General features: G+C 39.9%; 3 protein-coding genes across 4 annotated transcripts; 1 reads left to right on the forward strand and 2 right to left on the reverse strand.

The window, feature by feature from the left end:
* The first annotated feature begins 332 nt into the window (after window positions 1–332).
* Window positions 333–27,174, forward strand: LOC111874068. Of its 2 annotated transcripts, XM_023869248.2 has the most exons (5): window positions 333–478; window positions 1,613–1,827; window positions 20,938–21,039; window positions 26,175–26,316; window positions 26,490–27,174. In XM_023869248.2, exons 2-5 carry the CDS (start codon window positions 1,783–1,785, stop codon window positions 26,672–26,674), a joined length of 474 nt encoding a protein of 157 aa, XP_023725016.1. In that variant the 5' UTR covers window positions 333–478; window positions 1,613–1,782; the 3' UTR covers window positions 26,675–27,174. The 2 variants fall into 2 exon arrangements, with proteins under 2 accessions (XP_023725016.1, XP_023725015.1); XM_023869247.2 differs by lacking the exons at window positions 333–478; window positions 1,613–1,827 and adding an exon at window positions 19,897–20,300.
* Window positions 3,975–9,164, reverse strand: LOC111874067 (zinc finger protein 436). Its single transcript, XM_023869246.2, has 4 exons — window positions 8,660–9,164; window positions 7,069–7,218; window positions 5,949–6,049; window positions 3,975–5,150 (listed from the first exon to the last, which is right to left on the reverse strand). Exons 1-4 carry the CDS (start codon window positions 8,780–8,782, stop codon window positions 4,403–4,405), a joined length of 1,122 nt encoding a protein of 373 aa, XP_023725014.1. The 5' UTR covers window positions 8,783–9,164; the 3' UTR covers window positions 3,975–4,402.
* On the reverse strand, window positions 13,674–18,729 carry LOC111874066 (oocyte zinc finger protein XlCOF6.1). Its single transcript, XM_023869245.2, has 4 exons — window positions 17,874–18,729; window positions 16,556–16,705; window positions 14,985–15,100; window positions 13,674–14,787 (listed from the first exon to the last, which is right to left on the reverse strand). The coding sequence occupies exons 1-4, from the start codon at window positions 18,024–18,026 to the stop codon at window positions 13,977–13,979; spliced, it is 1,230 nt and encodes a 409-aa protein (XP_023725013.1). The 5' UTR covers window positions 18,027–18,729; the 3' UTR covers window positions 13,674–13,976.

The raw sequence follows: 27,174 nt of genomic DNA on the forward strand, positions 1-27,174 counted from the left end.
CTTGACTTGTTCCATATTCTACGGTGTCAACCAGTACTTGAATTTATGGAACGTATATAAATTCAAATTCAGATTCATCGAGTCCCTCCGAGACTGCGGTACCTACGGCCTCTTCATGTATTCGGTTTTCGAGCGCCACAGAATGCCTCCCAAAGTAACCCCCCGCCCTGCTAGGTTCAAACTTTTCGAACAATTTCCATCCCTACGACTATTTGCCGTGAGAACGGCCGGAAGTCGTGGAATAAATTTAAAACACGACTTATAAATATCCCTACTGCAGCTTTCACATGAATTAATTATGTTGGTGCCATTGGTCGAAGACGTATGACCTATTCCACTGAACAAGAGGAACTTACCAGAACAAGGACCGTACATGAGACAGAATGCTGAAGCCCAAGTTCTGCTGTGGGAAAAATTCGCCGAAAATCAAATCTATGTATCGGCATATAAAATATCGCCCCTTTCCAAGCACTTTCAGGTACGTGTTTAATTCTGATTTTTTTACCTTAAATATATTTAGATTTGTGACCATTCTTGTGTAATGGGATGACCAGATTTTAGATTAAAAGGGTTCTGGTATTCAGTTTATTAACCCCCACAGATCTGTTATAGTAGTAACTGGAGAAGAAAGATATGTCCATAGCCCATTTAATGGTAACAATATGATATTTATATTTGTTCAAACTAACACGAAACTGCAAACATTTTCTGTCAATATCATGGAATAATTAAGGAACTCAATATTAGCTAAACTGTACTGTTTGTTCATGACCCTTCACATAATAAAAACACCAATCCAAATAATTAAAAATCTGAACTTAACTAAACAGCTTCATTTGTGTTATGATGTAGCACATGATGATCAGACTGCCCAGTCCACATAACAACTTGTCACTACTAAGCTATCCCATCTCATAAGAGGAGAAGTCTTTATTAATAACGTAATTATGGATGTAAATACATCTCCTGTTTTGTGCTTTGTTGTCAGGGTATATTTCTATAACTACATTGTATGCTCTACATCCTACCCTATACACTCCATTTTGTTAATACATGTAGCAAAGACTCTCAGATATGGAGAAACTGAAAAATTATGATGGCTGCTGAAATTTTTAAGAAACTCAGTAGTTCTCCTTAGTTTGTTGGAACACAGAAACTATTCATATTGGATTTATTACTTGGAAATGCTTAGACAACTTACTGAATAGTAATAAATTAACCAGCTGATGACCAAAACTGTGCCACAATTTTACAATCATTATCACTTTATTTCCATAACTTATGATTGCTCAAAACAGAAGATGTACCCACCAATGAAATGACTATTCTGTTGTGTACAACTGCTTCATGGGAGCTGAGATAGCTCAGTTAGTATAATGACTAGGCTATGCAGAATTGGGGTTTGGTTCCTGGCAGGGGCAGAGATTTTTCCCTGATTCTAGAGTCCACCTAACCTATTCAATGGGTAGTGGGGACTCTTCCTCGAGGTTCAAAATGGCTGAGGCATGAAGCTACCCACCTACAACTTTCTAGTGCTAAGGTTAAGAATATATGAAGCTACATGTTCATTCTCCCATGTCTTCATGGTATTTAATTATAAATTGTTCGGCAGGGCATGGGCTCTGAGAGGCGCAAGAGGGTAACAGTGGTGTCTGCCATAGGTAGTGGCACACAAAGAGGAAGAGCTTTCTCTGCACTACTAAACAGAAAAACTAAAGTACACATTGAATTATATTGAGTGACTGGTGAACATTTTACAAATCTTCTATTCCATTGAAAGCTATGGGACATCTCAAGGTCACAGTTCCTGCCCCACTGAACCTACTTGTAAGTACAAGAACAGCTTTACGTTTTATCTTTCACATCTGCTTTATGAACCTCTGCAGCNAGCGTGGCCTTAGAATAAGCTTTACGTTTTATCTTTCACATCTGCTTTATGAACCTCTGCAGCAGCAGCAAATTATGTCATACTGTATTTACATACAAAATAAGGTGACTGTGTAAAGGATTATTATGGGAGGTTGGATTTGAAGTCATCTAAGGTGGTGAAACAGTATAATTTTCTAGGCTGTTGTGCTGTGTAGTTCAGAAGAAGTCCACCAATGTTCAGAGAAACATATTTCATAATTTCTCCTTTGTCTATAATGACCTGGTGTGGTTTTCTCAAAGTCAAATAGAATAAAGTATAATTTGGCTTATTAACTAAACAGACTTAACATAGTGTTGCAATTGGATGGCTGGCACTCCCACTTAGTATTCAGGAGATCGTGAGATGACACCCTGGTCTGCAGATGGGCTACCCCGACTGAAGTTTACAGCCCCTGCAACCAAGTAGATTCTAAAGGGTTCTGATTATGGTGTATAAAACCCTACATCCAAATGCCATAAATTGGGCCATGAATTTCTAATTCTTGCTGACCATTCTCTCATTTGGTACGATATGTTCTGAGTATTTGAAAGCACAAATAAATAAACAAACCATAGATTGTAATTAAATATGTTGTCCTGATAGAACACATTAGAAATATGAAACTATATTATATATTTATTTAAGGATCATTTATCAACTGCTTGATTATGTAGGGTTGACAGTATGTGGTAAGTGAATGATGTAATTAAAGGAATGTTAAAAGAGGTAGTTGTGGCCAGTCTTAAAGCACCATTCTGCTATTTGCCTGGAATGACTAAGGAAAAAAAAACTCCTTTGGGATAGAGTATTGGGTTAAGTTCCTGAACAAGGAATATCCTAATTATGAAGTAAGAATGCTAATTACGTAAACAAAATAACAAAATTGCCATACGATCATACTCACTCACTCATGGAACTGAGCCCTTCTTGAGAAGCCGAGAGTGGTGCAGCTACTCAAGAACTTCCCAGCATTTTACGGAACCCAAAGGTTTATTACTGTGTTCACAAGAGCCTTCTACCGGTCCCTGTCTGGAGCCAGATCAATCCAATCCATCCCATCCTATTATTCTGAGATCCATTTTAATATTGTCCACCCACCTACTCCTTGGTCTTCCTAATGGTCTCTTTCCATCTGGCTTTCCCACCAATATCATGCATGCATCCCTCTTCTTCCCCATTCATGCTACATGCCCTGCCCATCTCATCCTCCTTGACTTGATCATTCTAATTACACTTGGAGAAGAGTACAAGTTATGAAGCTCCTTATGCAATTTTCTCCAACCTCCTGTCACTTCATCCCTCTTCGGTTCAATGTGAACATTAATTTTAAAATTTTAAGTTGCACTGATGGTCCCCACTATAATAAAATGTGGCTTTACTGATAATTTAAAGCAAACATTAGCTGAAACAATCAAATTATGAAATATGCATTGATATGGTGTAATAACATGATTCAGGCCATGACTGGAAGCAATGAACTAATGCACTGTAGCAAATTCTGTGCCTCTCCTATGGTGGCATGCTTGAGTTTCTGGAAGAGTGCCATCACTGTTTTCTGAAGAATCAAGGGGTCGGTGTTTGAGTCTCACTATGAGCAAGAATTTTCTCTTCCCCATGTCATCCAGAGTAGTTTTGGGGCCCACCCAGGCTCCTATCCAATGGGTACCAGTGGTTCGTTATCCGAGGGTAAAGCGGTCGGGGTGTGAAGCTGACCACTCACCTCAAACTAGTGCAGAGGTCAAGAAAACATGGAACTATACATCCACTATGCCATATGCTTTCATGGTGTAGTGCTTAATTAGGTAAGCACAGTGACAACTTTACCTTTACGTTTTAATACAGAAAAATTGAAGCGTGATCTACACAGTTTATATGACTTTCATTCAAACCTGCAGAGCTACTCATTTCTTACCACTCAAAAAATTTCTTTTCCATCACTTGGTACATTTGATATATCAAATTCTATAACTACTGTCACCAAGCTAAACAATTTTCCTGGGGAGTAAAGTGCAGCCGGTGCATGAGGCTGACAACCTCACTGCCATCTTTCAGCCGATTATCTAGATAATGTGGGACCCTCAACGTTTCACAACCCTATGGGTCTTCATGGCCTGTTACAGGGATAGCTTTACTTTACTTATTGTCACCAAGCAGGTTGATGTAGCTGTAACATTCTGCAGATTCATGTTTAGGAGCTGCTTTGTTCAACTCTCGGTTGGGACACTGGGTATACTAATTGAGGATTTCCTCAATCCCACCAGACAAATTTCAACACAGTGCCTTATTTAGGCTACAACCTTTTTCTTCAAAGTTTATTTCAATTCATTATTTACAAGTCATCCTATCATTTTATATTATATAATCTGAGATAATGGCAGTGGACGAAAACAAATAAAACAGTATCAGATTTGTCTTGGTTAGTGTGAACTAAGTATGCAGTGGGTCTGTCAAGTTATTATCCTGCAAAATATATAACGTTACAGCTTATAGAGATTATACATCTGAGGCCACGTTTTTCTTTTTATGGACAATATAATGCTTCTTAAGGTGGTCTTTCCTTGCAAAACCCTTGGAACAATATTCACATGCATGAGGCCATTTACCAGTATGAAAAACAGCATGCTCTTTCAATCGAGAATGTGTTGAAAATGTCTTTGGGCATTCCTGACATTGAAATGGCTTGTAGTCTGTATGCGATGCCAAGTGAATTTTGAGATGGGCTTTCTGGATAAAACTCTTACTACATAATGTACACTGATGTGGCTTGTATCCTGTATGTGTATACAAATGTCTCTTCATAGTATCATGACGAGTAAATGTCTTGTTACAAAGTTCACATGAGTATGGTCGCTGGCCACTGTGACACAAAAGATGAGACCGACAACTATCGGGACGACTGAATTTCATTCCACAGTGTTTACAAGGGTATGGTTTTTCACCTGAATGTGTATTTAGATGTGCAGCAAGTTTATTTTTCTGTGTAAAACAGAGACCACAAATTTCACAGCAGTAAGGTCTGGGATAATCTCTCTTCTTTGGTTCTTCTGGTAAGATCACACCTCTAGGAGTAGTATTTTCATAATATTCAGTGTCGTTTTCTATCTCTTGTTCTTCTGTCAATACACTGAAATCTGCAGGGCTGTTTTCATTAACTTCACGTGTTATTTCTTCCTTAATTTCATTTATTTTGCAGTAACAGTCACCTGGCCACAAGCTGGTTTCAGTGTCATCATTATGCAGCCTGAAAAAATAGGTGAAGTTTGAACATAACACATTGCAGTGCTTACTTTCCTATGCTTTCACATGTTTGTAATTTAAACCCCCCACTCCTGAAATATGTTATAAGCGCATATGTGTATAAAGTTTTCATACAAAATTTGTGAGCACTATGACAAGTGACATTAGTGTCAGTCACACCTTAGAAATCTACACAGCCATGTTGGATTACTGATGGTAATGCCATAATCATATTTCTTTATAACTAGTCAACTTCTTAGAACGCCTCTGTGGTCTAGTGATCAGAGTTCCTGGGTTCGATTCCCAGTGCTACCAGATTTTCTGAGAAGTAATGGGACTGGAATGGGGTCCGCTCAGCCACGTGAGGATAATTGAGGCGCTACTTGAATGGAAAAGTAGCGGCTCCAGTCTAGAAAACCGAAATTAACGGCCGTGGGGATTCGTTTCACTGACCATGTGACACCCTCTATCCGCTAAAGTTGGCACTAACTTTGCCGACAAGCAGTGGTCGCTCGATCGGAATAGTTCACGTGCCTACTAAAGCCATGGAGTTAAATGTAAACTTCTTGAAAAATGATTAAAGGCCCATAAGGGCATGATCAACCATTCATCTGTTCTTATGAAATAAGACAGCCAACCTTCAGAATTAAGTTTTTAGTAATGTCAAATTCTTCTGAGTGAAGTAATTACTGGGTCACACGGAACATTATTAGTCTGTTTTTTTTTTTTTTGTATTTCTATGACAAAGCCATTTGTCAGTTAACCCTCTTATTACACATATTTGTTTAAAATAATATCTAACCTGTCACTGGTGTCCACATGATTGCTACATTCTTCATATTTATTTTCTTCTTTTACCTCTACAAACATACACACTTCATGTTGACAATTCCATATGTCTTCCTGCAACAAATTATGTACAATCAAATGAAATACATAAAAGTACATGTACCTGGCTAATAAAATATGTTTCCTTTCCAAAATAATATGTCAGAATTTAATATATACAGGAAAAGTTACAATGGGTGACTCTGATCATGGGTTCCTTAAAGAAACGAAGTTACATTGGACAGTTCTGATCATGTGTACCTTAGAGATGAAAAACTGTTGGATATTCTGTTTGTGGATACCTTACAGAAGAAAAGTTACATTGGATGTTTATGATTGTGGGTACTTTACAAATGAAAATTACACTGGATGTTTCTGGTCATTGTTACCTTACAGAAAGACCGCCTCTGTGGTCCAGAGGTCCGGGTTCGATTCCCGGCACTACCAGATTTTCTGAGAAGTAGAGGGTCTGGAACAGGGTCCACTCAGCCTCATGAGGATAACCGAAGACCTATTTCAAGGAAATGACGGCTCCAGTCTAGAAAACCTAAATTAATGGCTGTGGGGATTCATTGTGCTGACGATGTGACACCCTCTATCCACTAAAGTTGGCTATAACTTCGCTGACAAGCGGCGGTTGCTCAGTCGGTATAGTTCACTTGCGAAATAAAACCATGGGGTGTTTTGTTACCTTACAGAGGAAAATTAAACTCAGTGTTTCTGATCATGGGTACCTCACAGAGGAAATGTTACACTGGATGTTTCTAACACTGGTCTGAATAAAGTAGCGAGCAAGGGCCAGACACTTATTGTGGCTGGTATTGGGACTGTAACACTAAAGCATGGGGCAGCTAATCTGGAAATCTGAAGATTACTGTCTTCTGGGATGTGGGTCCATGTAGTTGGAATGAAATCACGATACTGAGATGCCTGATACCACCATCTTCAGGTTAGCTTCTACCCTTCTGATGAAATCGGCAGGTCCCCCCACCCCCCCACTGACCACACTTATCAACCAAATTATACAGTGTCACAACCTGGTCAGTGCTGTGAAAACCACAAATAAGGGATTCTGTTCCGCTAACATTATTCACCTTTATATCTGGCTGTGTTTCCTGGTGGACAAGCAATTTTCTGAGGGTTGCATCACTGGCTTCACACTGTAACTTGAAGCTGTAACTTGTGTTGATCTGATGCACACACTGAGGGCATACTTGGGCTGGCAGACCATCACCTATACACAGCTGAAACATGACAACAGCGGCAATAAAATTCTCACTTTAAACATGGCTGAAAAGGGTAGGCTGCAGGGCTCCTGTACCAAAGCTTTCAGACTTGAAGCTGGTTGGATTCCATGAGAATTTTTCTGTATTCCTCACTTATAGAACAAATCCCTTGTTATGAAGCTAGTACCTCCTTAGCTACTGAACATAAATGTTCATCGATGTGAGATCCCAGGTACTCATGGTAGAGACTATTGTGATCATTATCTTCTGATGTGACATTGCATAGTATGATAGTAGTTTATCACCATTTTTATTAAAGAATATGCAAGCAGTATGCTTGCCTGCAAGGCCTATACTTTGACCCTGAACATAGTCTCTAAAATGTCAGTTTACTTCTACTAGACCACACAGCATAACATCCTAGAAGATGGTGCTGTCCATTACTGTGTTCACAAGTGCCCACCACTGATCCTGAGCCAAGTGAATCCAAGCCACATTCTCATGCCCTTTCCTTAAAGTTCATTTTTGTCCAGTTTAATATCAACTTCCCACAAGTGCCTACAGAACTCCAGTGTAGTCCTATCCTTTCAAGTTTAGCAACTAATTTTGTCCCAATTCATCTTTCAATATGCAAAAACTTTGTGAATATGGAGAATATTGCCCATGTAAATTATCTCTAAGGGTATGTCGATCTTGAGTAGGCTACCTTACAATCTCTGAGATATTTCAGACAGTTTACTTGGTCCACATCATGGTTGAGAATTAGTTTAAACTGTAGGCCCCTCCTATTGGCATATTTACATCATTGCCTTAATGTCTGGAATTAACAATCCTCCTGTATCAGAACCTCCAACTCATTTACCCTTCCTAGGAAGACAGCAATGAGAAAAACTAAGAACCCCTTACATTCTGAACATCCACTTCCTTCCACTTCTGAAGTCTGCATCCAGTAATTATACATAAGAATAAATTTAGTTACAGGTTATACTGGATTAGGATGAAGTCTAGAACCACAAGTGAAATCTAAATTCAGTGAGAGGTTGGAGGAATAGGTACATTAGTTTCTTTTATGTCTGGTCCTTGTATAAGATTTCTCTGCTGGTGAATTGTAAAGCTTTAATAGGATCTAAATATGTTGTGATATGTGGTTGCACCTCCAGCAAATATTAACATGTAACATTCTACAAATTATACGGTATTTGTTGCTTAAAGTTTCTCTGTAAACATTACATTTTCCCATATACTTTAATTTCTCCTGTCACATACATACATCTACTACAGGACCTTTTTGGGGCTCTGGATCTTCTCAGTCATTATGTAGACAGTAATGTGTTCAATTTTAAAGTCTTCCAAATCATGTTATATTAGCAATTTTGATAAAATGCGAGTTTGTGACATTGGCACATCATTTTAAAGGATGATCTAAACTGGCTGGCTGAATCATTCATTATCTACTAACCTCTAAATGCGGTATCAAAACCTTTATTTTCTCAAAAATATTATTTTCGTCAAAAAGTGGTAGCAACGTGTCTTCTTGTTTTATCATACAAAGGCGACATATCTCAGTGAAATTCGGTGACATGCCTAATATAATCAATGTTATACTTTGTTACAACTGTATATTCCAAACAGCTCACGTGGAACGTTGCGGTCAAGTGGTTAAGTTTGCATTATAAGTGGGAAGATTAGGTTCAAACCGTGTAAAAGACCTACAATCCTGACACTTCGTTGCGTTTGCTGTCCCTGTACGAAAATGTCGGGGATAGTACATACTTAGGGCATGACCACTTTCTTGCACATCCTTTGCAACGCATTAGCCACTAATAATCCCACTGTCTCACGCCATACAGCCTTAAGCTATTGAGAGCGTTATTAAAGAACCAGCAGTAGATTCAAATTATGAGCAACTTCACACACATACACCATTGACATTCTCAAGTTCTCAATACTATCATATGTCAACATATCAGGATAGCAAACATACGAAATATCCCTCCGTGCACTATGCTGTGAGAAATTATATTTGTTGTGTTGTTTATTCCACTGATCTTAGAAAGTAGCAAGAATGAGGAGCAACTCATACAATCAATATTTCCTGTAATTAAATAGCAATGGGTCCGGGGCAGCTCAGTTGGTGTAGTGACTAGATCTCAGAATTGTCTGACTGAGGAACTGGGTTGGAGTCATGTCAAGGGCAAGATTTCTTCAGTGTCTACACCGGCTTTGGGCCTCACCCAGTATCCAGCCTCCTCTCCAATGGGCAATGGATGTGGATGATGGTGGGAATAGCAGATCACTAACGCTCACTAATGATTTGTATGAAGAGCAGTGCTCTTACCAAACATTGCAGTACAAGATAAAGTTATCCCTTTAACAGGCTGTGGAGGCCCATTGGCCTGTGAGAAGTTGAGGCTCCCACATTTTTAGACGATTGACTCACAGATGGCAGTGAAGTTGTTAGCCTTATGCCCTGGCCATCCTTTACTCCCACCAAGATTCCTTGCATTCATTTCTGTTAGAGGCTGAGTCAACCCCAGGGTGGCTTGAAGGATTAGGTCAATTGAAAAATCCAGTGACTTAATCCTGAATTGACTTTCTAGCTTGTAGCTTGGTGCCTCAACCAGCTATGCTACTGTGTGCCCCCAAACATTGCAGTATGCTACTTTTTATTTAGGAGGTGGAAGAGTTGGAAATGAGATAAAATATCGTGATTGGATTTTTGTGGTCTTATTCTCTCAAAATTAAGGCTGGAACAATACATTGAAACAGGCTTTGGTACTCAGTGCTGTGACACAATTCATAAACATTTCCACATGTGATACTACACAAGATCGGCTATGACCTGTCAAATGCTAAAGTAGACAACTGCTTCAGGGGAACAATATTCAAACATATAGCAGAATATTGTTCTGTTCTGGTACACTTCTAGGCTTAACAAGGAGGATCAAAACTGTCTGACTTCACCTCAGCACAGTAAAATAAAAACCAGCTGTTTATAATCTTTTGGAATATAATGAAGTGACTAGATGTTTAAAAAAAGTAAGTAAACAGTGGGGAAAGCTGACAGGTTTAGACAGCATGTCTCTGATAACCTAAAATGGGTATATTTCATTATTACAGCAGATTAAAAATTTCTGAGTAAATAAACTGTGAATTTCTTTCACAGTCTTCCCACAGCAGAAGCATAACTAAATTACAGTCCAGTATGCAAGAATATAAATGGAATACTTTGTACAAGTGAAACTAATAGAAGGAACAACCTACAAGATAATAAAGTCTATTTTTAATGCACAAAGTACCTTAAAAACCAGAAAATATACTGCACAGGCATACAAACTTTTATTAAATGTGTGTGTTCCAGTTAATGTTATATACTAATATCACATAATCTTGATGGAGGGACTGATTTATTGGTTACTTAACAATATTGTATCAATGCTATCATATAAGAAAAGATTTATCATATATAAAACGTGCGAGTCAGGATAGTGGTAGGATAGTGGTATAGTGACGGGCTGGATGGCCCAGGTTTGATTCCTGACACTGCAAGATTTTTATCTTCTCCACAAGATCTAGGCTGGCTGTGGGGCCCACCCAGCCTCCTATCTAATGGGTACTGAGGGGCTCTTTCTCTGGGCGTTAAGCAGCTGGAGTGTGAAGCTGACCACTTACCACTAACTAGTGCCAAGGTAAAAAATGTGGATCTATACATCCACTTCCCATATATCTTCACTGTATAGTGCTTAATTAGTTAAGCACAGAGATAATCTTTATATAAAACATATTCCTTATATATGTACGACTGCTTTTACAGTGGTGAAGATTCCTGTAGTCTGGATTATGACAAAGTGAAATCTTGCAGGTGGGTGCCAACATGTTCAAGAAACACAGTGCTTCCATCTTCAGGGTAAAGACACCTATACCCTGCAGATGGAAGCATTGTATTCCTGCGACACACTGGTACTCACATATCATAGTAAACAATGTCATAGCCCAGAAAACCACAGTATGAAAACATTACTGGTACTTACAAACTTTAACATATGGAGCGGTCACAGAGTAAGAGATTTAAGCAGATTACAAACTGTAGAAATTAAATTTATGTGTAGTTGAGCGATTGAAGAGCCATGCAATCAACACTAAGCTCAAGTGTTTTGATGTTATCATATGTATATATCTGTATAAATGTTTTGAAGGCTATCTTTTCGTGTAAAAAGCAAACTGATAGTATGACTGCCATAACTTTTCCATCACACTGTATTAAGAAACTAACAAGAAGGGATAACATTCAAAACAAAGACAGTAGATGCAATCTGACAGGAGAAATACTTTCAGGAAAATTGGAGAAATTATGGATACCGTGATATGGACATGTGTTATATATGGTTGGAATAGGATTCCTTCAAGAGGGTAAAAAATGATATAAAATGTACCAACTGAGAGAACAAGGAGAGAATACATACAGATAACATGAGGAATGCTGGTTGGAGGAGACAGCTGAATGGAGAAAGTTTGCCCTAAGATGATACCCTTATGGAAGTGCTGATGTGTGCTGGTAGTGATACAGTAACTGCATCAGTGAGATGTGAAAAAGGTTATAAATTAGGCAAACACAAGTCTCAAATTTTTGAGACCAAATTGTAACACCAATTTTCAGTCTCCGATTAAAAATAAATTTAGGTAACTGCTTGTGCTTAGTATAGGTATAGTAGCATGCGAGCTACAAATCCATCACAATCTTAATGTTAGCAAGAATCAGTTTGTCAACAAAACCTGTTTCTTTCCCCTCTTTCTGCTTACAGTGGAAAAACGACATCGTCCTAGAACTATTTTTTAACAGACTGACTTAATGAGAATTCTTAATTGAAAATGGATATTATATCAAAAGGGATAACTAATGCACTTTGAAAAACTGGCCAGTGTTATATATTTTTAGTCAATAAAACTGCATTTGTAAGGAAAATTCTTGCTCTCTTCTCATTTCTCAAAATTTTCCGAATTTCTCGAGAAAAAAACTTTCTCACATATGCCTATTATACAAGGGCTATTCGGAAAGTAACCTCTGGCAAGCTATTAACAAAACAAGCAACAAGAAAAAATATTATTATGTACAGTAAATAGTACACACTTAAGCTGCTTCTCAATAGTCACTGCCAGAACTGAGGCACTTGTCATATTTGGGAATAAATTGTATGCCTGTATGAAAGAAGTCTGCCACCTGTGAGCTGACATGTTTCGACACCTTTCATCAACTCCTCATCAGTGTTGAGGCACTGTGATCACAACCAGTTCTTCAGGTAGTTAAACAGGTGGTAGTCACTCAGAGCAAGATCAGTGCTATAAGGAGGGTGATCAAACAACTCCCAGGTGAAATGCTCCAGCAGTGCTCATGTGTCAGCAGCTGTATGTGGATGCGCATTGTCATGGAATAGGACTACACTGGATGTCAGCATTTCATGTCTTCTGTTCTGAACAGCCCTACACAATTTTTTTTTACTGTCTTGCAATATACTTCTGACATTATTGTGGTCTTCTGTTGCATGAATTCCATCAGCAATCCTTTCCTGTCCTGTCCTTGAAAATTACCATCAGCTTTCTGACAGGCAGACATTTCTTTATACTTTTCAGCTTGTTCGGTAAATGTGTGTGCATCCACTGCTCTTTGGTTTCAATATTCACAAATGAGATCCAGGTTTCATTACCTGTTACTCATACAATGAGACTGGAAAATCCATCGTCATTTTGGGGTATCAATCTAAAGAAGTCAAAGCTCAAGTCATTCTCTGTGTTCTATGCACACCAACAAGTATTTTTGGAACCCGTCTTGTGCGAAACTTCTGATTGTCTAGCCTACGTGTGATAATCTTGTAGAGAACAGTGCATGAAATCTGTGGAAATCCACAAAAGTTCTGAAAATTTTTGGTCAACACATTGAACAAGATCACCACAGATGGCTGTCCACTTCGCTCTTCATCACGAACTATCTTTGAACATTCTACACCATTGTCTTCCTCTTCCTTCACTCCTTACATTTTGGCTGTACACCACATATAATTCATGATGGATTTCCACAGCATTCATAGTGCAAAGATAGCAGATAGCACGAATTTCACTGCTGGTGGGATTATCAATTTCAGGACACATCATAACTCACTCTGCAGAGACAAGAACAAACACTAGGTGACCAGTTATGTGATTGATTACAAGGTATGTGGGAGCTTTCCCCCGCTCCTACATTAGTTACCTAAAATAAACAGAGGTTACTTTCAGAATTAAAAATAAAAGTAAAGCTAGCCCTCTAACGGGCCATGGAAGCCCAGAGGCTTGTGAGATGTTCAGGCTCCCACATTTTCTAGACAGTCAGTTCACAGATGGCAGTCAGATTGTCAGCCTTATGTGCTGGCCGCCCTTTACTCCAGGAAGATTTCTAGTACACATTTCTGTTAGAAGCCAAGTTGACCCCAGAGCCATGTGTGACTGGAAGCATTAGGTCAATTGAAAAATCCAGTGACCTCATCAGGCACTGAATGCACAACCTTCGAGCTTGAAGCATAATGCCTCAACCAACTATGCTACAGCGTGCCTCCTAGCTTCCGAATAGCCCTTGTACATTGTACGTTCAAAGGAATGAGACACTAAGGAACTGTTCTAGGTGTAAATTACGGTGATGAAGTGAATAACAAGGGCTTAGGAAACCAGCTTCATAGCCAGTTTCTTAATGACAAATATGGTTCATCAGTTACTGAATTATAGAAATGAAAGCACTTATCTTGAGGTCATAAATCTGTTTGTTTCTTTCCATGTACAGCATTCAGATGATATTTAAGATGTTCTCTCCTTACAAAACCCTTCGCACAATATTGACAACAAAATGGCCTCTTGCCAGAATGTACAGATGAATGATCTTTTAAGCGAGCATTGTTGGCAAAAGATTTACCACATTCTAAACATATGAACGGTTTATTTTCCGAATGAGTTGCAATATGAACTTTAAGGTTCTGACTTTGTGCAAAACTTTTTCCACATACTGTACATAAAAATGGTTTGTGGCCTGTATGAACACGCATGTGCTTCTTTAAAGAATCCCTTCGTCCAAATTCTCGGCCACACTGATTACAAGAAAATGCCTTTTCACCGGTATGTCGAACCAAATGTGCCTGCAAGTGAGAAGGACGGGCAAATTTTAGCCCACACTCAACACATGAATAAGGTTTGTGTCCTATATGAGTATTTCTATGGGTAAGAAGGCCACTCTTCTGAGTGAAACGTGTACCACATTCTTCACAGCAATATGGCTTCTCACCAGTATGTATCCTGGAATGAATCTTGAGACACTCTTTCAGCGCAAATGTTTTCAGACACACATCACATGAAAAAGGTTTTTCTCCTGTATGTGACAGCATGTGATTGTTTAGATGTTTTTTCACTTTGAAAATCTTCCCACAAATATCACAAACAAAATTCTGTTTCACCCTCATCTCTTTTGTTGTACTGGATCTAATGTCATGATCCTGATTGTCCATTTCATTTATGTCAATTAGCAACGGATCAGTCAAGGTGTCTGAGCCACTGTATTCATCACACAACCTAGAGGCAAAGATCAGTAATTATTAGACAGAACAGTGCATAAATTTTGAAGAGAAAACCTCATGGGTCAGATCTACTGACTGCTATTAAAAGGTGAAGTCAAATAATAACAATCCATCTGATTCTACCATGATCACTAGAACACATCTCAAACATTGACTCAGAATTTTGTAGGTTAAAGAAATTATCTGTCTAACCCTGGGCTCTCATTATCTCTAACAAGCATATCATCATCTTCAATAGTAATCTCTAGCTTTATAAGTTCTTCCTTCACTGGTGCTGACGTACAGGTTCCATCACTACTGCTTTCTTCCTGCAACAGAAAAACAGAAAGATATTCAGAGGATCAGCTTATAAGTTAAATAAGGCTGACGAGATGAAAAACACAAAAATATTCTGGTTAAAGTTTATTTCATTTCAGTCTGACGGTGAAGCTATCTGTTTATGTCCACTTGTAAAGTCTAAGGGGGTAAGAAATCAGCAGGAAGTTGGGTCTGGGTAAACTGCTTGTACACAATCTCTACATCAGTGGTTCTCAACTTTTGTGAGACCGCGGCATGGCAGTTGAGAAACATGCTCTACGTTTCTCTTTTCTGCCACCAGTAAACAGAAAGTGGGCCAGCTATGTCCAATTATATGCTTCTTTAACTCAATGTCAACTAGCAGAATTTCTGAAACAGATGTTCTGAACAGACAGACATACCAGGTCTCTAAAACATTCTGAAGTACATGTTTAGATTTTGTGAGCATTTTGTCCTACATCAACAAATGGCAGCTTTATGTTCTCTGGTCTCTCTTTGACCAAAGAATGAATTTTACATGTAGAAATACATCAAGGAAGATAACATTTCAAGAGCAAAGGCTTGCTGCCATTTAAGTGTGGAGCTCAAATACAGATGTACACTACCAGTGGACTTAAGTAGTATACAGTTTATTTTATGAGCCTGTCAGTATCTAGATTATGTAGTGTCAAATGCTAGATCGAGTGATGAAATTAAAACGTTTGAGAGGAAGCAGACCTGGCCTAATCAATGTACTATCATTGCATTTGTATGGGGAAACTGAGGAAAACTATGAAAAACCTTAGTCATGACAGCCAGTGTTCTGGCTAAGATTCAAACTGTACACCTCCTGAGTAGACATTGTAGACCATTACTGTACACCAGTCTGCTTGATGGCAGAGGTGGGGTTTATGTAGATTGCAAACTGATCAGTGTTCAGATGATGAAAATAGTGAAAAGCATGACTGAAACACGGTCTTAACCAAGATTACTGTCTCCTGGAATGACACCATGCAGTTTGATAGATATGTACCAATACTTAGGAGACACATGCCAGCTCCATTTTCAGGATACAAGATCGAGGCAACAGATCCCTCCAAAATGCTGCTTTCCACCTTTAACATACAGAGTTACAGACCAGAAGACTACAGTCTGAACGGAAACAAAACCAAAAGAGAGACCTCAGAATAAGGGAATGAGAATCTTGGTTAGGAAACCGGCGATCCTAAAAAGGTTTCTGTGATTTTCCCCAATCCTTGTAGTACAATTCTGTGAATACCTTGAGGTAGATTAAGAGAGCTTCCTTCGACACTTCATATTTGAATTCGTCTTGCATTATATAATCCCTGCAGTTGAAATGTTATTAAATAACTCAACAACAGTCTAATCATACAGCAGAGCTTTGATAACCTATAAAATTTCTCATTCTTCATTATTTTGAAACACACACTGAACAAAATTTTCCCTTCTTTTGTTGGTATCTATACCTGTAAAGCAGTTTGTGATTGATGACAACCAACTAGTTGCTTGAGTGTAGCATCAGCAGTTTCACACTGAAGCTTAAAGTTATAACTTGTGTTCACTTGTTGAACACACTGAGAACACACTTGGGATGGCAGACCATCATTGATGCACAACTGTAAAATGTAAATATTGACATCTCAATTACATTGTAGTAAATTAAAATTATATTCCTGAAGAAATTAAGACCAATTTGGGAAATGCATGCCACAATTCAGTCCCCATCACCATTTCAAAATTTAAAAAAGGCATAATTTTACACAGTTTTATGTTGGTGTGATAATTTTCCATTCTGAGGAAAGAACCAAGTAGTGTGGAAAATTTCTAGCCCTATAAGACATGAAGGTATACACAATAACAAAATGTTGTACTAAAAACCTTTACAGTTTATACTATTCATGATGGAACTAAGAACTACACATGAACTTTGCAAGGGAAAATATATTTTAGAATAATATGCGAACTGGACCCACACAAAACCAAGTGGCAGTCCTTTGTGAACACTGTGGTGAACCTTGCATGTTTCAATGAAACAAAATTTTGTTGATTAGCTGAATAACCAGGGCTTGAGGTTGGGCAGGATGGCATCCCAGTTCTTTTCTAAATGGCTTAAAAGCATCCCGTTACTTCTTTGGCAGTAAATGCAATGTACAATACCTCTTTTGTTAAAAGGGGAAAACCATCCCAGTTCTATTTTCATTCCACCTCAAGCACTGTGAATAACTATCTAATGCTTAAGAATGATCTTGAATTATGAAGTACCTTTATGCTTTTCCACAGCAGCTGAAATGTGTTCATTAGAACTTTAATCGAATAACAGCACTTAACTGTGTTTATGGAGACTGACTGTTCTGATTCTTTTTTGATGGTAGGAGCAAATTTGGAGTCAGAATGGGACTAGACCTGGTGGATAATGATGGTTGTCCTATAGGTGCAGATGATTTATGAATTACTGTGGAATAGGAAATCATTAGCTGTGATTTTGGAATATTACCCCTAGGATTTGTCTAGAAATCGAGGAAAACGATGGACTCGTTTTTCACCAGTTTTTAATAGTTTTGAAACTTATGAATATGAGAATCGGATTCTTCAATACCATATATATTTACATACGGGTACTAGGTTTGCGGAAAACTTTTATTTTCTGACTGCTGAAGTGGTGACCATGATTGATGCTTTTTATTGCAATGTGTTATAAAACTGTAATTGTTATACATATATACATGAATATTACTGATTAATGTACAAACACCTTGTGGCTACTTAAATTCATAATATATTAACCTTTATAAGTGGCATCAAAGTCATAACTTTGCCAGGCAAGTTGTCCTCTTGGCTAAATATTGGTAACAATGTTCCACTTGGTTGTGCCATACACAGACGGCATATTTTGTTGAAATCTAGCGTCATTCTTACTTTAAAAGCATAAAGACACATGCACGCGTATTTTATCGTACATCAATAAAAGGCGTCCGTCAAATATACATCAGTTGTGAATACATAACCTCTTCTCCGCGCAATTTGCTTTTTCTCCCCCCCAGGTTCGCGACCGAAATAAGTTACATGTTCAAAATATCCTTCAAAGGCATGACAACCTTTATTAGGCGTTTTGTTATAAGCAAAATATTGTCTATACATATATTTGTGCATATCAAACTATTTTTCCGGGCTCATTACACGGTACTTTTTTCTGGCAATATCTATAGTACAGTATCGGGCGTATCGGGTGTGAGTTTCTCACGGCGGCACAGCTTGACTCCTGCTGGTGTCTCGTCCGGTCTAATCTGTCTTTTTTTAATGTGCTGATGTAAACATTACATTTCTCCGAATCACCTGGCTGCCTCCAAACTGCGAACTACACAGCGCGGCTACACAATTACGCGAAGTATCGTATTGTTCATCTGTTCACCGCTGCTAAATATATCAATCGAGTGTCATTGGTAGTTCGGGTTGCGATGAACAGGGTAACAAATCTTCGGCTGCGGAATTGTACGACTATTAGCTTCTCAAGAAGAACTCTGTCCCTTGAAGTTAATTTGTTACAACATATTTCTCAGTGTGCCTAACGGTCGCTTTAAACCTAGTTGTGAAACATTCCATTGGAAGTATAATTTTGTTAGCGTCAATTGTCATTCCGAATGTAGTGGTTGGCACTGCTGCTTCTAATACTCGACCCTCCCATTTCGAATTCCTGCCGGGAGACCATCTGTTGTGATCGTCGAGATGGTCGAGATCGAGGCTTTTTCGTAGCTTTTCGCAGTCCCTCCTTGCAGATCTTGAAGAAGGTGTGATAGTAGATGGAAACAGGACCGAAGATGAAAGTGTTTACCATTTTGCCTTGATCACTACCCGCTTCCCAACAAAAGAAAAAAGACTGAAGTGCACAAGCAACTAAACATTCACTTTATTTTATTTGTTATGCACGATTGTTTCGTGTGAATTCCCTTTTCTTTACGTGAAGCTTGTACGTGTTTTTTTTTGTGTATTGATTCACTGCGGCTTGTCTTATGCGTCTTATGTAACTGATTCCTTGCAATAGTCCACTGTTGCAAAAGGTACTCTCTCTCACGCACGCACGCCCATACACAGTCTCCCCCCCCCCTCAGGAAACTTGAAGTTGCACAGCTCGTCCATTGTATTTTCATGTACATGATGAATAATAGTAGTAATAACATTTATATAATGAGTATAATAATGCTTCTGATTTATATTTGGAAGGTGCACAGTTAAAATATTGACCGGTTAACTGAGTCATCCTGACCAAGATTTTTATGGTCTTTCCCACTTCCACCAGGCCATTGCTGTGATAATGCCTCAAATTAGGTCACCGTTGCTTCCTTCCACATACTTTCCAATTCAGTATTCGCTAATCAATTCCCATACAACAATAAATCGAGATCTATGATAATCCATGATAACTAATGAAACGGGGCCAGGATAGTACAGTGCCTAGCTACAGGCTGAGGGGTCAGAGTTCGAGTCCCGGTAGGTGCAAGCTCTTTCTCTTCTCCACGTAGTCCTGACTGGTTCTAGGGTACCGAAGGCTCTTTCCCTGGAGGTAAAGCGGCCGGGACGTGAAGCTAACAGCTCACCTCCAACTAGTGCGGAGGTCAAGAAAGTGTGGATCTATACATCCACTCCCCCACACGCCTTCATGGCGTAGTGCTTAATTAGTTAAGCACAGGTACAACTTTACCTTACCTTACCTTTAGTGGGAATATGTAACAATATGAATACGGTACACCAAATAGGCTAGTTAAATTACCCCACAGGGACATTTTGGTTATAACCTTGTAATGTATTGGGTCAAGATATTTACTTTCACGGGCGTCGGCTTTAACATTTCATGGGAAAGAGTAAAAATGTACGGATTGGTACAAATAATGCTACCTACATCGGAAACTGCGGAGTCCGAGACGGCTGTTGCCAGCTGTTGCCGTTGCTGCAATGCGAATCCAACATGGAAGCTTGTCGGTTTTTGTGAGCAGTAACAGTTTGTTGTCTCCCTCGTAGTGAAGTTAAGTTTCCTTAAAATAAGCAATATTACTGTATATATTAATTATAAAGATGTCAGAATACGATTATGAGTATGAACTAATGAGGTCTGAACTTCTGGGATTACCGCTACCGGAAAAAAAACCGGTCCAACCTGTAAATGAGGACAATGTACATTCAAGCGATGTTGAAGACCACGGCATAGAAGAAAATGAGGTATGCGCCTATTAAATGAGAACGGTTACTCCTCCAGGTTTGTTACTTTTGGTATCAATTTACAGAGTTTCAAACAATAAGAGGTGTGAAGGCACGCACACCATTTACTTTAAGATAAGCACACGTCTGTATATTGTATTGTTTGTAGGCGCATTATATTAATATAAAATAACGAACAGTGTATTAAACTGCAGAACATGGCTTTGGGCTCTCCACCTTAGAGTATTCAACATATTTTGACCGCACCGTACACCTTGGCGGCCCTTGTTTGTACTGTTTGGTTACTTCTGACATGTAAATGTGTACATACATTTTACACTTACATTATAAGTTATTTTGAAGCGTATACTCATACTGGGTAATATATGAATGTCATAGTAACAAAAGTGTGGATGTAGTTTTTTGTAGTGTACTATACACAAGTGGGTACTTATTATAATTGCAATATTATTAATTTTTCTTAGTAACCTCACCGTTTAGGCAGAACCGTATGAAGGAATGTGACATAAGTTTTTCCAGTTCTTGTCATTGTTTTAAACCAGATATGTTAAAACATAAATAATGTCTCTTTTATACTTATGGCTTTGAAGGGTTCTAATGATTAAGTCATATAAATAATAATTGTTTTTCATCCCAGGATATTCAGGTGGAGGGGGAACAAATGGGGAGGGTGTCAGGAGGTCTGGACGAACTGAACAGCATTCTCAGCATCACACAAAAGAAGATCAACAGATTTAAGGCAAGATTTTTCAGCTGTTTGCTATCAGCCACAAGTATCTTGTTTAAATCCAAACTGTTCATAATTGTACCATAATTTATGAGCAGGAGGTATGTACAGATAATACAGACATTGCTTCAAGTATTCAATAACTTTTTTTTTAACCATATTGTCATGAAATAGGCTGTTGTTTCATTATGGTGAGGTAAGGTAAAGGTACAGTTGTCCCTGTGCTCAGTGAATTTAAGCACTATGCCATGAAAGCCTATGGGGGAGTGGATGTATAGATCCACATATTCTTGACCTCAGCACTAGCTGGAGGTGAGTTGTCAGCTTCACACCCCAGCTGCAGTGCAGAAGCTTAACTGAATCTGAGAGCCAAATTTCCATTTCATAGTTTCCATGAAACAAAATTGAATGTCAGTAATTTTGAAGATCAGTAGAGCAGCAACTTGTATTTGGGAAGCCATGGTTCATATCTCAGTAGGAGTAGTGGCTCTCCTGACTACGCTTTTCATGATTTGCTCAGGCTTTAAAGCGAATATTTGGATGTATTTTATCTTTTTAGTAATATTGAGGGAGCATATTCCTCTGAAATGTTCTTATCTACCTACTGTAACGTCAGAAACTACCGCCATGTCCCTCGACTAGAACCCCCCTTCATTCCTTTTCCCCCTCACCTCCTGCCCTACGCCCTCCTTTCACCAGGGACTAGCAGGCTCGTCTGAACACGGCAAGGGGATTCTGCTGCACGCCGTGCTTGTCTCGTTCCCAAACTATTTCTTGAACTTTTTGGTTTGCTAAATTAACGGCGGAGTTGGTGCACGCTTTTACGTTGTGCCGTCCTTATCTGGGACAGTTTGTATTTTTATTTCACTCAACCAATTATATTATTATATTTATTTGGTGCGTGTATTGTTTAAAATATTTTCCTACCCCAAACCACTTTTCGGTCCTGGGCACTGGTACGTTTCAAAAAGTGGTAGCAGAGCGTGGTTTGGGGTATTTGTGCTTTGGTTTGCTTGTTGGGACGTTTTGACTGTTTCTATTCTGTTTTGTGTTGATCATGACGTCTGAGCCTCTACTGCCCGAGTACCTACACAAGGACGAGCTGCAATATGAGCTGGCAGCTCGGGGGATTTCGACGGAACGGTTGAATGTCGCCACCTCAGATCACTACTCAGGACCTCCCGGGATGTGGAGGAAAACATCGAGCTCCTGAGCAGTATGAAATGTCTGAAGGATCTAACAGCAACCATTTCCTTGTATCGAGAGAAATTCCTCCAGATCAGGGAACTGGTGGAGAACACCGACAGCTCCCACATTGCACTTGATTTCCCTCGCTATCTACATCGACTCGTCGTTGTGTAGATACTCGGGCAGTAAAGGCTCAGACGTCATGATCAACACAAAACAGAATAGAAACAGTCAAAACGTCCCAACAAGCAAACCAAAGCACCGATACCCCAAACCACGCTCTGCTACCACTTTTTGAAATGTACCAGTGCCCAGGACCAAAAAGTGGTTTGGGGTAGGAAAATATTTAAAAAAATACACACACCAAATAAATATAATAATATAATTGGTTGAGTGAAATAAAAATACAAACTGTCCCAGATGAGGGAGTGCAGGAGGGTAGAGTAATTGTCATTCAAATGTGACAGATCCGGGTTAAGGTCCTCGCCCACTAGAACAGTGTCGTATCCGCGCAGTGCAGAGCGAAAGCTGCAGATGCACTGCTCTCCATGTATTTAAATGGAAGTGCGCCCACTAGAGTAGGGTCGTGCCAGTATAGTACCGTCTCTGTTGCTCAAAGAGGCAAACATTCTGCACGGCAGTGTCATGGCAGCACGCCGCATCCCCCTTCACACATACCAAAACGCTTTGTCATTCCTGGGTTGAGTGTCAATGAGGCAAGACATGGTGTTAGAGGAAAGATTAATCTCCACTGTACAAGAGTACAATATAATCTACGACTGCAGTCATGCCTACTATTATGACAGCGTGAGAAGAGAAAACGCTTGGACGGAGATTGGCGAAACGCTGTAATTTAATTTCAATCAATTATTATTCTATGTAAAGGAGCGATGGTTTGTTTTGTGTCACCTTACTTAATACGACTGTAAATACTAATAATATAAAATCAACTATCTGGCAATATAAAAACTTCACTGGTTTTGTCATTTAGAAAACAAGTGTGAGAACTAGAGTTACCTTAAGGTCACTGCTAACTGTTCTCTTGGGGTTATGGCCTCTCTAAAATTCATGTTCTTTGTTATGGCCCAAATTTGAGATTGAAGAGGGTATGGTATTACCCAAAAGCTAGAGACTTGCGAAAAGAGTTTCGCAGCTATTGCCGTAAATTGTAAACACCAGGACTGGCAATTAGGTTAAGAATGTGACTGCACAGCAGGTCTCTGTAATCGCAGAGCAATAGCTTACCTCACTCGTTCACTGGATTTAATCGTAAGAGACTGCTTACGCAGCAATAAGACGCAAGGGGTCCGCCCACAACCACCCATGAGAGCCAATGAGGAGGTTATTATGAGGATTGAGGACACTGAGGGGGAGTCACCTACCCTCTGTCGTCAACGCTGAATCAGCGAAAGAAAACGATAAATTAGGGAACTTCGGGGGATTTGAATCATGTTCTATCACAGAATATTGAAGTGTCAGCCGGAGGCTCTCGGCGACATGTATACCATAAGAGGGTGGATGACGGCAGTGATCTACATATGTATTGCAAGTAAGTCTCTTTGCTCATATACGCCATGCTGTTAAAGGTTGTTGTTAATACAAGTGTTATTTTGAGATAATGAGGCAGGATCCAGTGAACCAAGTGAGAGCCAGGGTAGCACAGGGTAGGAATGAACGGAGAGTGGCAGACGACGATAGGAGTGCAGTTTCAGGGCACCTCCCCTTCACAAACTAGGATGGTAGAATGAGTTAAGCGAGAAGTGTCATGTCAACAGATAAGAGCAGGCCTTTTTCTTAATGTATTTATTATTGTAAATAGACAGTGTACATATTGGAAAATGTACGCAGGGAGTTCTGATTCACCTGTTAGTAACCATCCCGACCTCAACCGAGCCCGAGCTTCCCTAGCCAAGACAGCCGACGGCAGCCGAGTGCAACGCAGATGTTAGAAAAAGAGTAATAACCGACGAAAGTATTTATAAGTCCTCACCCCCTCCCCCTGAGGTGTAACATTGATCTTCTCTATGCTTGGCTCTATTGCTAATAATAGCTCACAAAATTTGGCATAGCGCATGCGAAAGTAGATAAAAAAACTTTTTATCGTCTTCAGTTAGGTCGTGAAATATCGTGTGGAACTCTCCGAATTCGTTTCTTTTCTTGTTAATATAGTGCACCCATATTCGCTTTGGCTGATCCTCTTGTAGCATCATAGCTGCACAAATCGTTTCTTCTTCCGAAGACGAGTCGGTCATTGCAATATTCTGTACAACATGGAGTGCAAGACTGCACGAAAGCGGACTTGGTTCAACTTGGAGGGGTAAACGTAGTGGGTAACAACTTTGCTGGGGAATGCTTTTGGTCCCGTCTCTGACGCTGCACGCCTGCAGTGGGTGCACTCGCTGCAGACATAACTACGACGACACTGCACTGGTCTGCTAACCATACTGCTCTAGTGGGCGAGGAGCTTTAGCCGGCGTGGCTGCACACACCCACGACTTATCGTCGGGAGGACTTCGCCCCAGTAAATGCAACCTGTTAGTGGGATCAAATCTAAACAACGCGTGCCCCTGCTGAACATCAGTCATCAAACCCGTCTTCCCTAAAAAATCAGCACCCAAAATGACGGGCTGAATCAAGCCGGGAACAACGTAAAATGGGACTTTCCATGTATAACGATCAATCCTGATCTTACACTTGTCTGCAGTATGAACTGGGAAAGTCTGAGCAGACGCGGTAACACACTTTACCGTCACGGGATAAGTGTGCAGAGAAGGGAGTGCTTTCATAAGGGATAGGCAATGTCGGACATCAAAGAACGGACAGCCCCAGAGTCTAAGAGCGCACAAACGGGTCTAAAAGCGAGCTCCACCTGAAGACAGGGTAAGCTATATTCTAGAACCCCTGTATTTGTTGATTATGCGAGTTGGAAATAGTGTGGCTGAACGGGGTGGAACTTCGAGGTGGGCAATTCCAACGAGGAGGGGCTGGGTTACGTGCTAGTCAAAGAGTATTTGGTTGAGGTCGAGAATTCTCAGTAGCTGAGGTGGGTAACCGGACATAACGGTCCTTGCAAGTGTGACCGGGTTTATTGCACCGATAACAGACGGTCCTCGGACGGGCCGAAACAGGCGCAGCGGACACGTGCCGATCAGAAGGTGTCGCCGAGTTCGATGGAGTCCCCGTTTGAGAGGTATGACTCTGGTCATATCGCAGAATACTGTGTGCATATATGCTGCACATTTTATCTAATTCCGCATAGGTTGTCGGGGCATCGCAGAAATCTAGGCGATTCCGCTCCTGAGGATGGAGTCCGTCAAGAATATTCCGGACTACCACAGCCTCATTTGCATCCTGCTGAAGAACAGCGGCCATTTCCTTGATGTCCGTTATGTACATAGATAGGGGTTCATTGGCCCTCTGAGCTCTCAAATACTCTGAATTTAGTAATGGCAACATGGAGTGCTGGGGAATAAAAAAGGAAAGTATGCTCTCGTGGTATGCGTGGTATCCCCGCGGCTTATGGCTTCGATAGTCTTGGATGCCAATGTGCCTTTAGTGAAAGTAAAAAGGACTTGCAGCACGTGACCCGGGGGAACTTGGAAAACCACCAGGCTTTCTCGAATCCGCACTAAAACACAGAAAAATTTTATGAGGTTGCCAAGATGCAACCCATCTGTGTGGGAAAGACCCTCAAACATGCGCTGCACAGGATTTGGCAGCTTGGCAAAAACAAAAGTGGGATTAACCATAACCGGCGGGTAACGGGGGGCCCCTGGGGGAAGTAAATTGGACAATGTAGGTTGACCATCACTCTGGCTCGAGCCGTCAACAAGCCTACTGGTGGGGTTCAAACGCTCCTTATCCACACGCCCAGGGAGGTGAAAAGTTGCTTCAAGCCTACCTTGAGGTGTGAAAATTTGTGGTTATTCATGTCAACATATATTTATGTGTTGATGCAGACAGTGTGTGGAAGCTTCACAAATCTCTTGAAGTTGAGGATGGGCGCTAAAAGCGATGGGGCATCAAGTGATAATAGCAGCCTGGCATCTGAAGCAGACTGTGTCTTGCAGAGTGAGGAAGTTCATGAGAATTCTGAATCAGGTTTGTATTATTCCCAAGCCAAAATAACTCAGTTTAGTTTGATTATTTATTTTCATGCTGATGGAGGTGCCCAGTTGCTAATTGCAAAGCAAGCATGAGTACAAAGCAGTCAGTAGATCATTTCATAATAATGACACAGAACAGTTCTTATTTTGTGTGTTTGCTTTTTGTAGGTGTAGATGCTACAGAAAGCAAGGCACTTGTGGCGTCCAAGAAGACAGCACAACGAGCTTTGGATCTCGAAGGGACGTTGGGCTCACAAATCGACAAGCTAGATTCAATGCTCATGAAGGCAGAACAAGCTGAATTGAGCATGTCAAAACAGAACAAGGAAATGAGGATCTTTCTGAACAAGTAGGCAACCCGTCCTTCACTCACATGTAAAGAAACTTGTATCTGCATCCTATTTATCTCTGTAATGGCCTTTCAAAATTAGGTCATTAACGTTGAAAGCTGCTGTATGTTGTATTAGCACTGCTTGAGGTTTTCATGATAGATCGTCACTATAGTACTCAGTAAGTGTTGTTACTTTCTAAGGGACCTTATAGACAGCCTAAGTTATTGGTTTCAATATATTGACAGTACTCTAGTAGTATTTGTTACCATAAATTTAAAGTGTTTTGAACTTTACTGTGCTTTGACATGTTAACTTAGAAGGTAGAGGTGTTTACGTCTTTGGAGATAAAGCTTTCATCTTTTTGTATTTTTGTTTCTGTATAATCCATCGCCAACCATTAATTAAAAAGTATTTCAAATGATGCAAGTTTTGAGGATTTCACAGTGGAGATCATTCAGATTGTGGTCTTCTGAGTTGTGACACCACATAGACATTTAGGTAGTTACCTATAATCCAGAGGA

The sequence above is a fragment of the Cryptotermes secundus genome, unplaced genomic scaffold (genome assembly GCF_002891405.2).
Source record: "Cryptotermes secundus unplaced genomic scaffold, Csec_1.0 scaffold1991, whole genome shotgun sequence".
Classification (NCBI taxonomy): Eukaryota; Metazoa; Arthropoda; class Insecta; order Blattodea; family Kalotermitidae; genus Cryptotermes; species Cryptotermes secundus.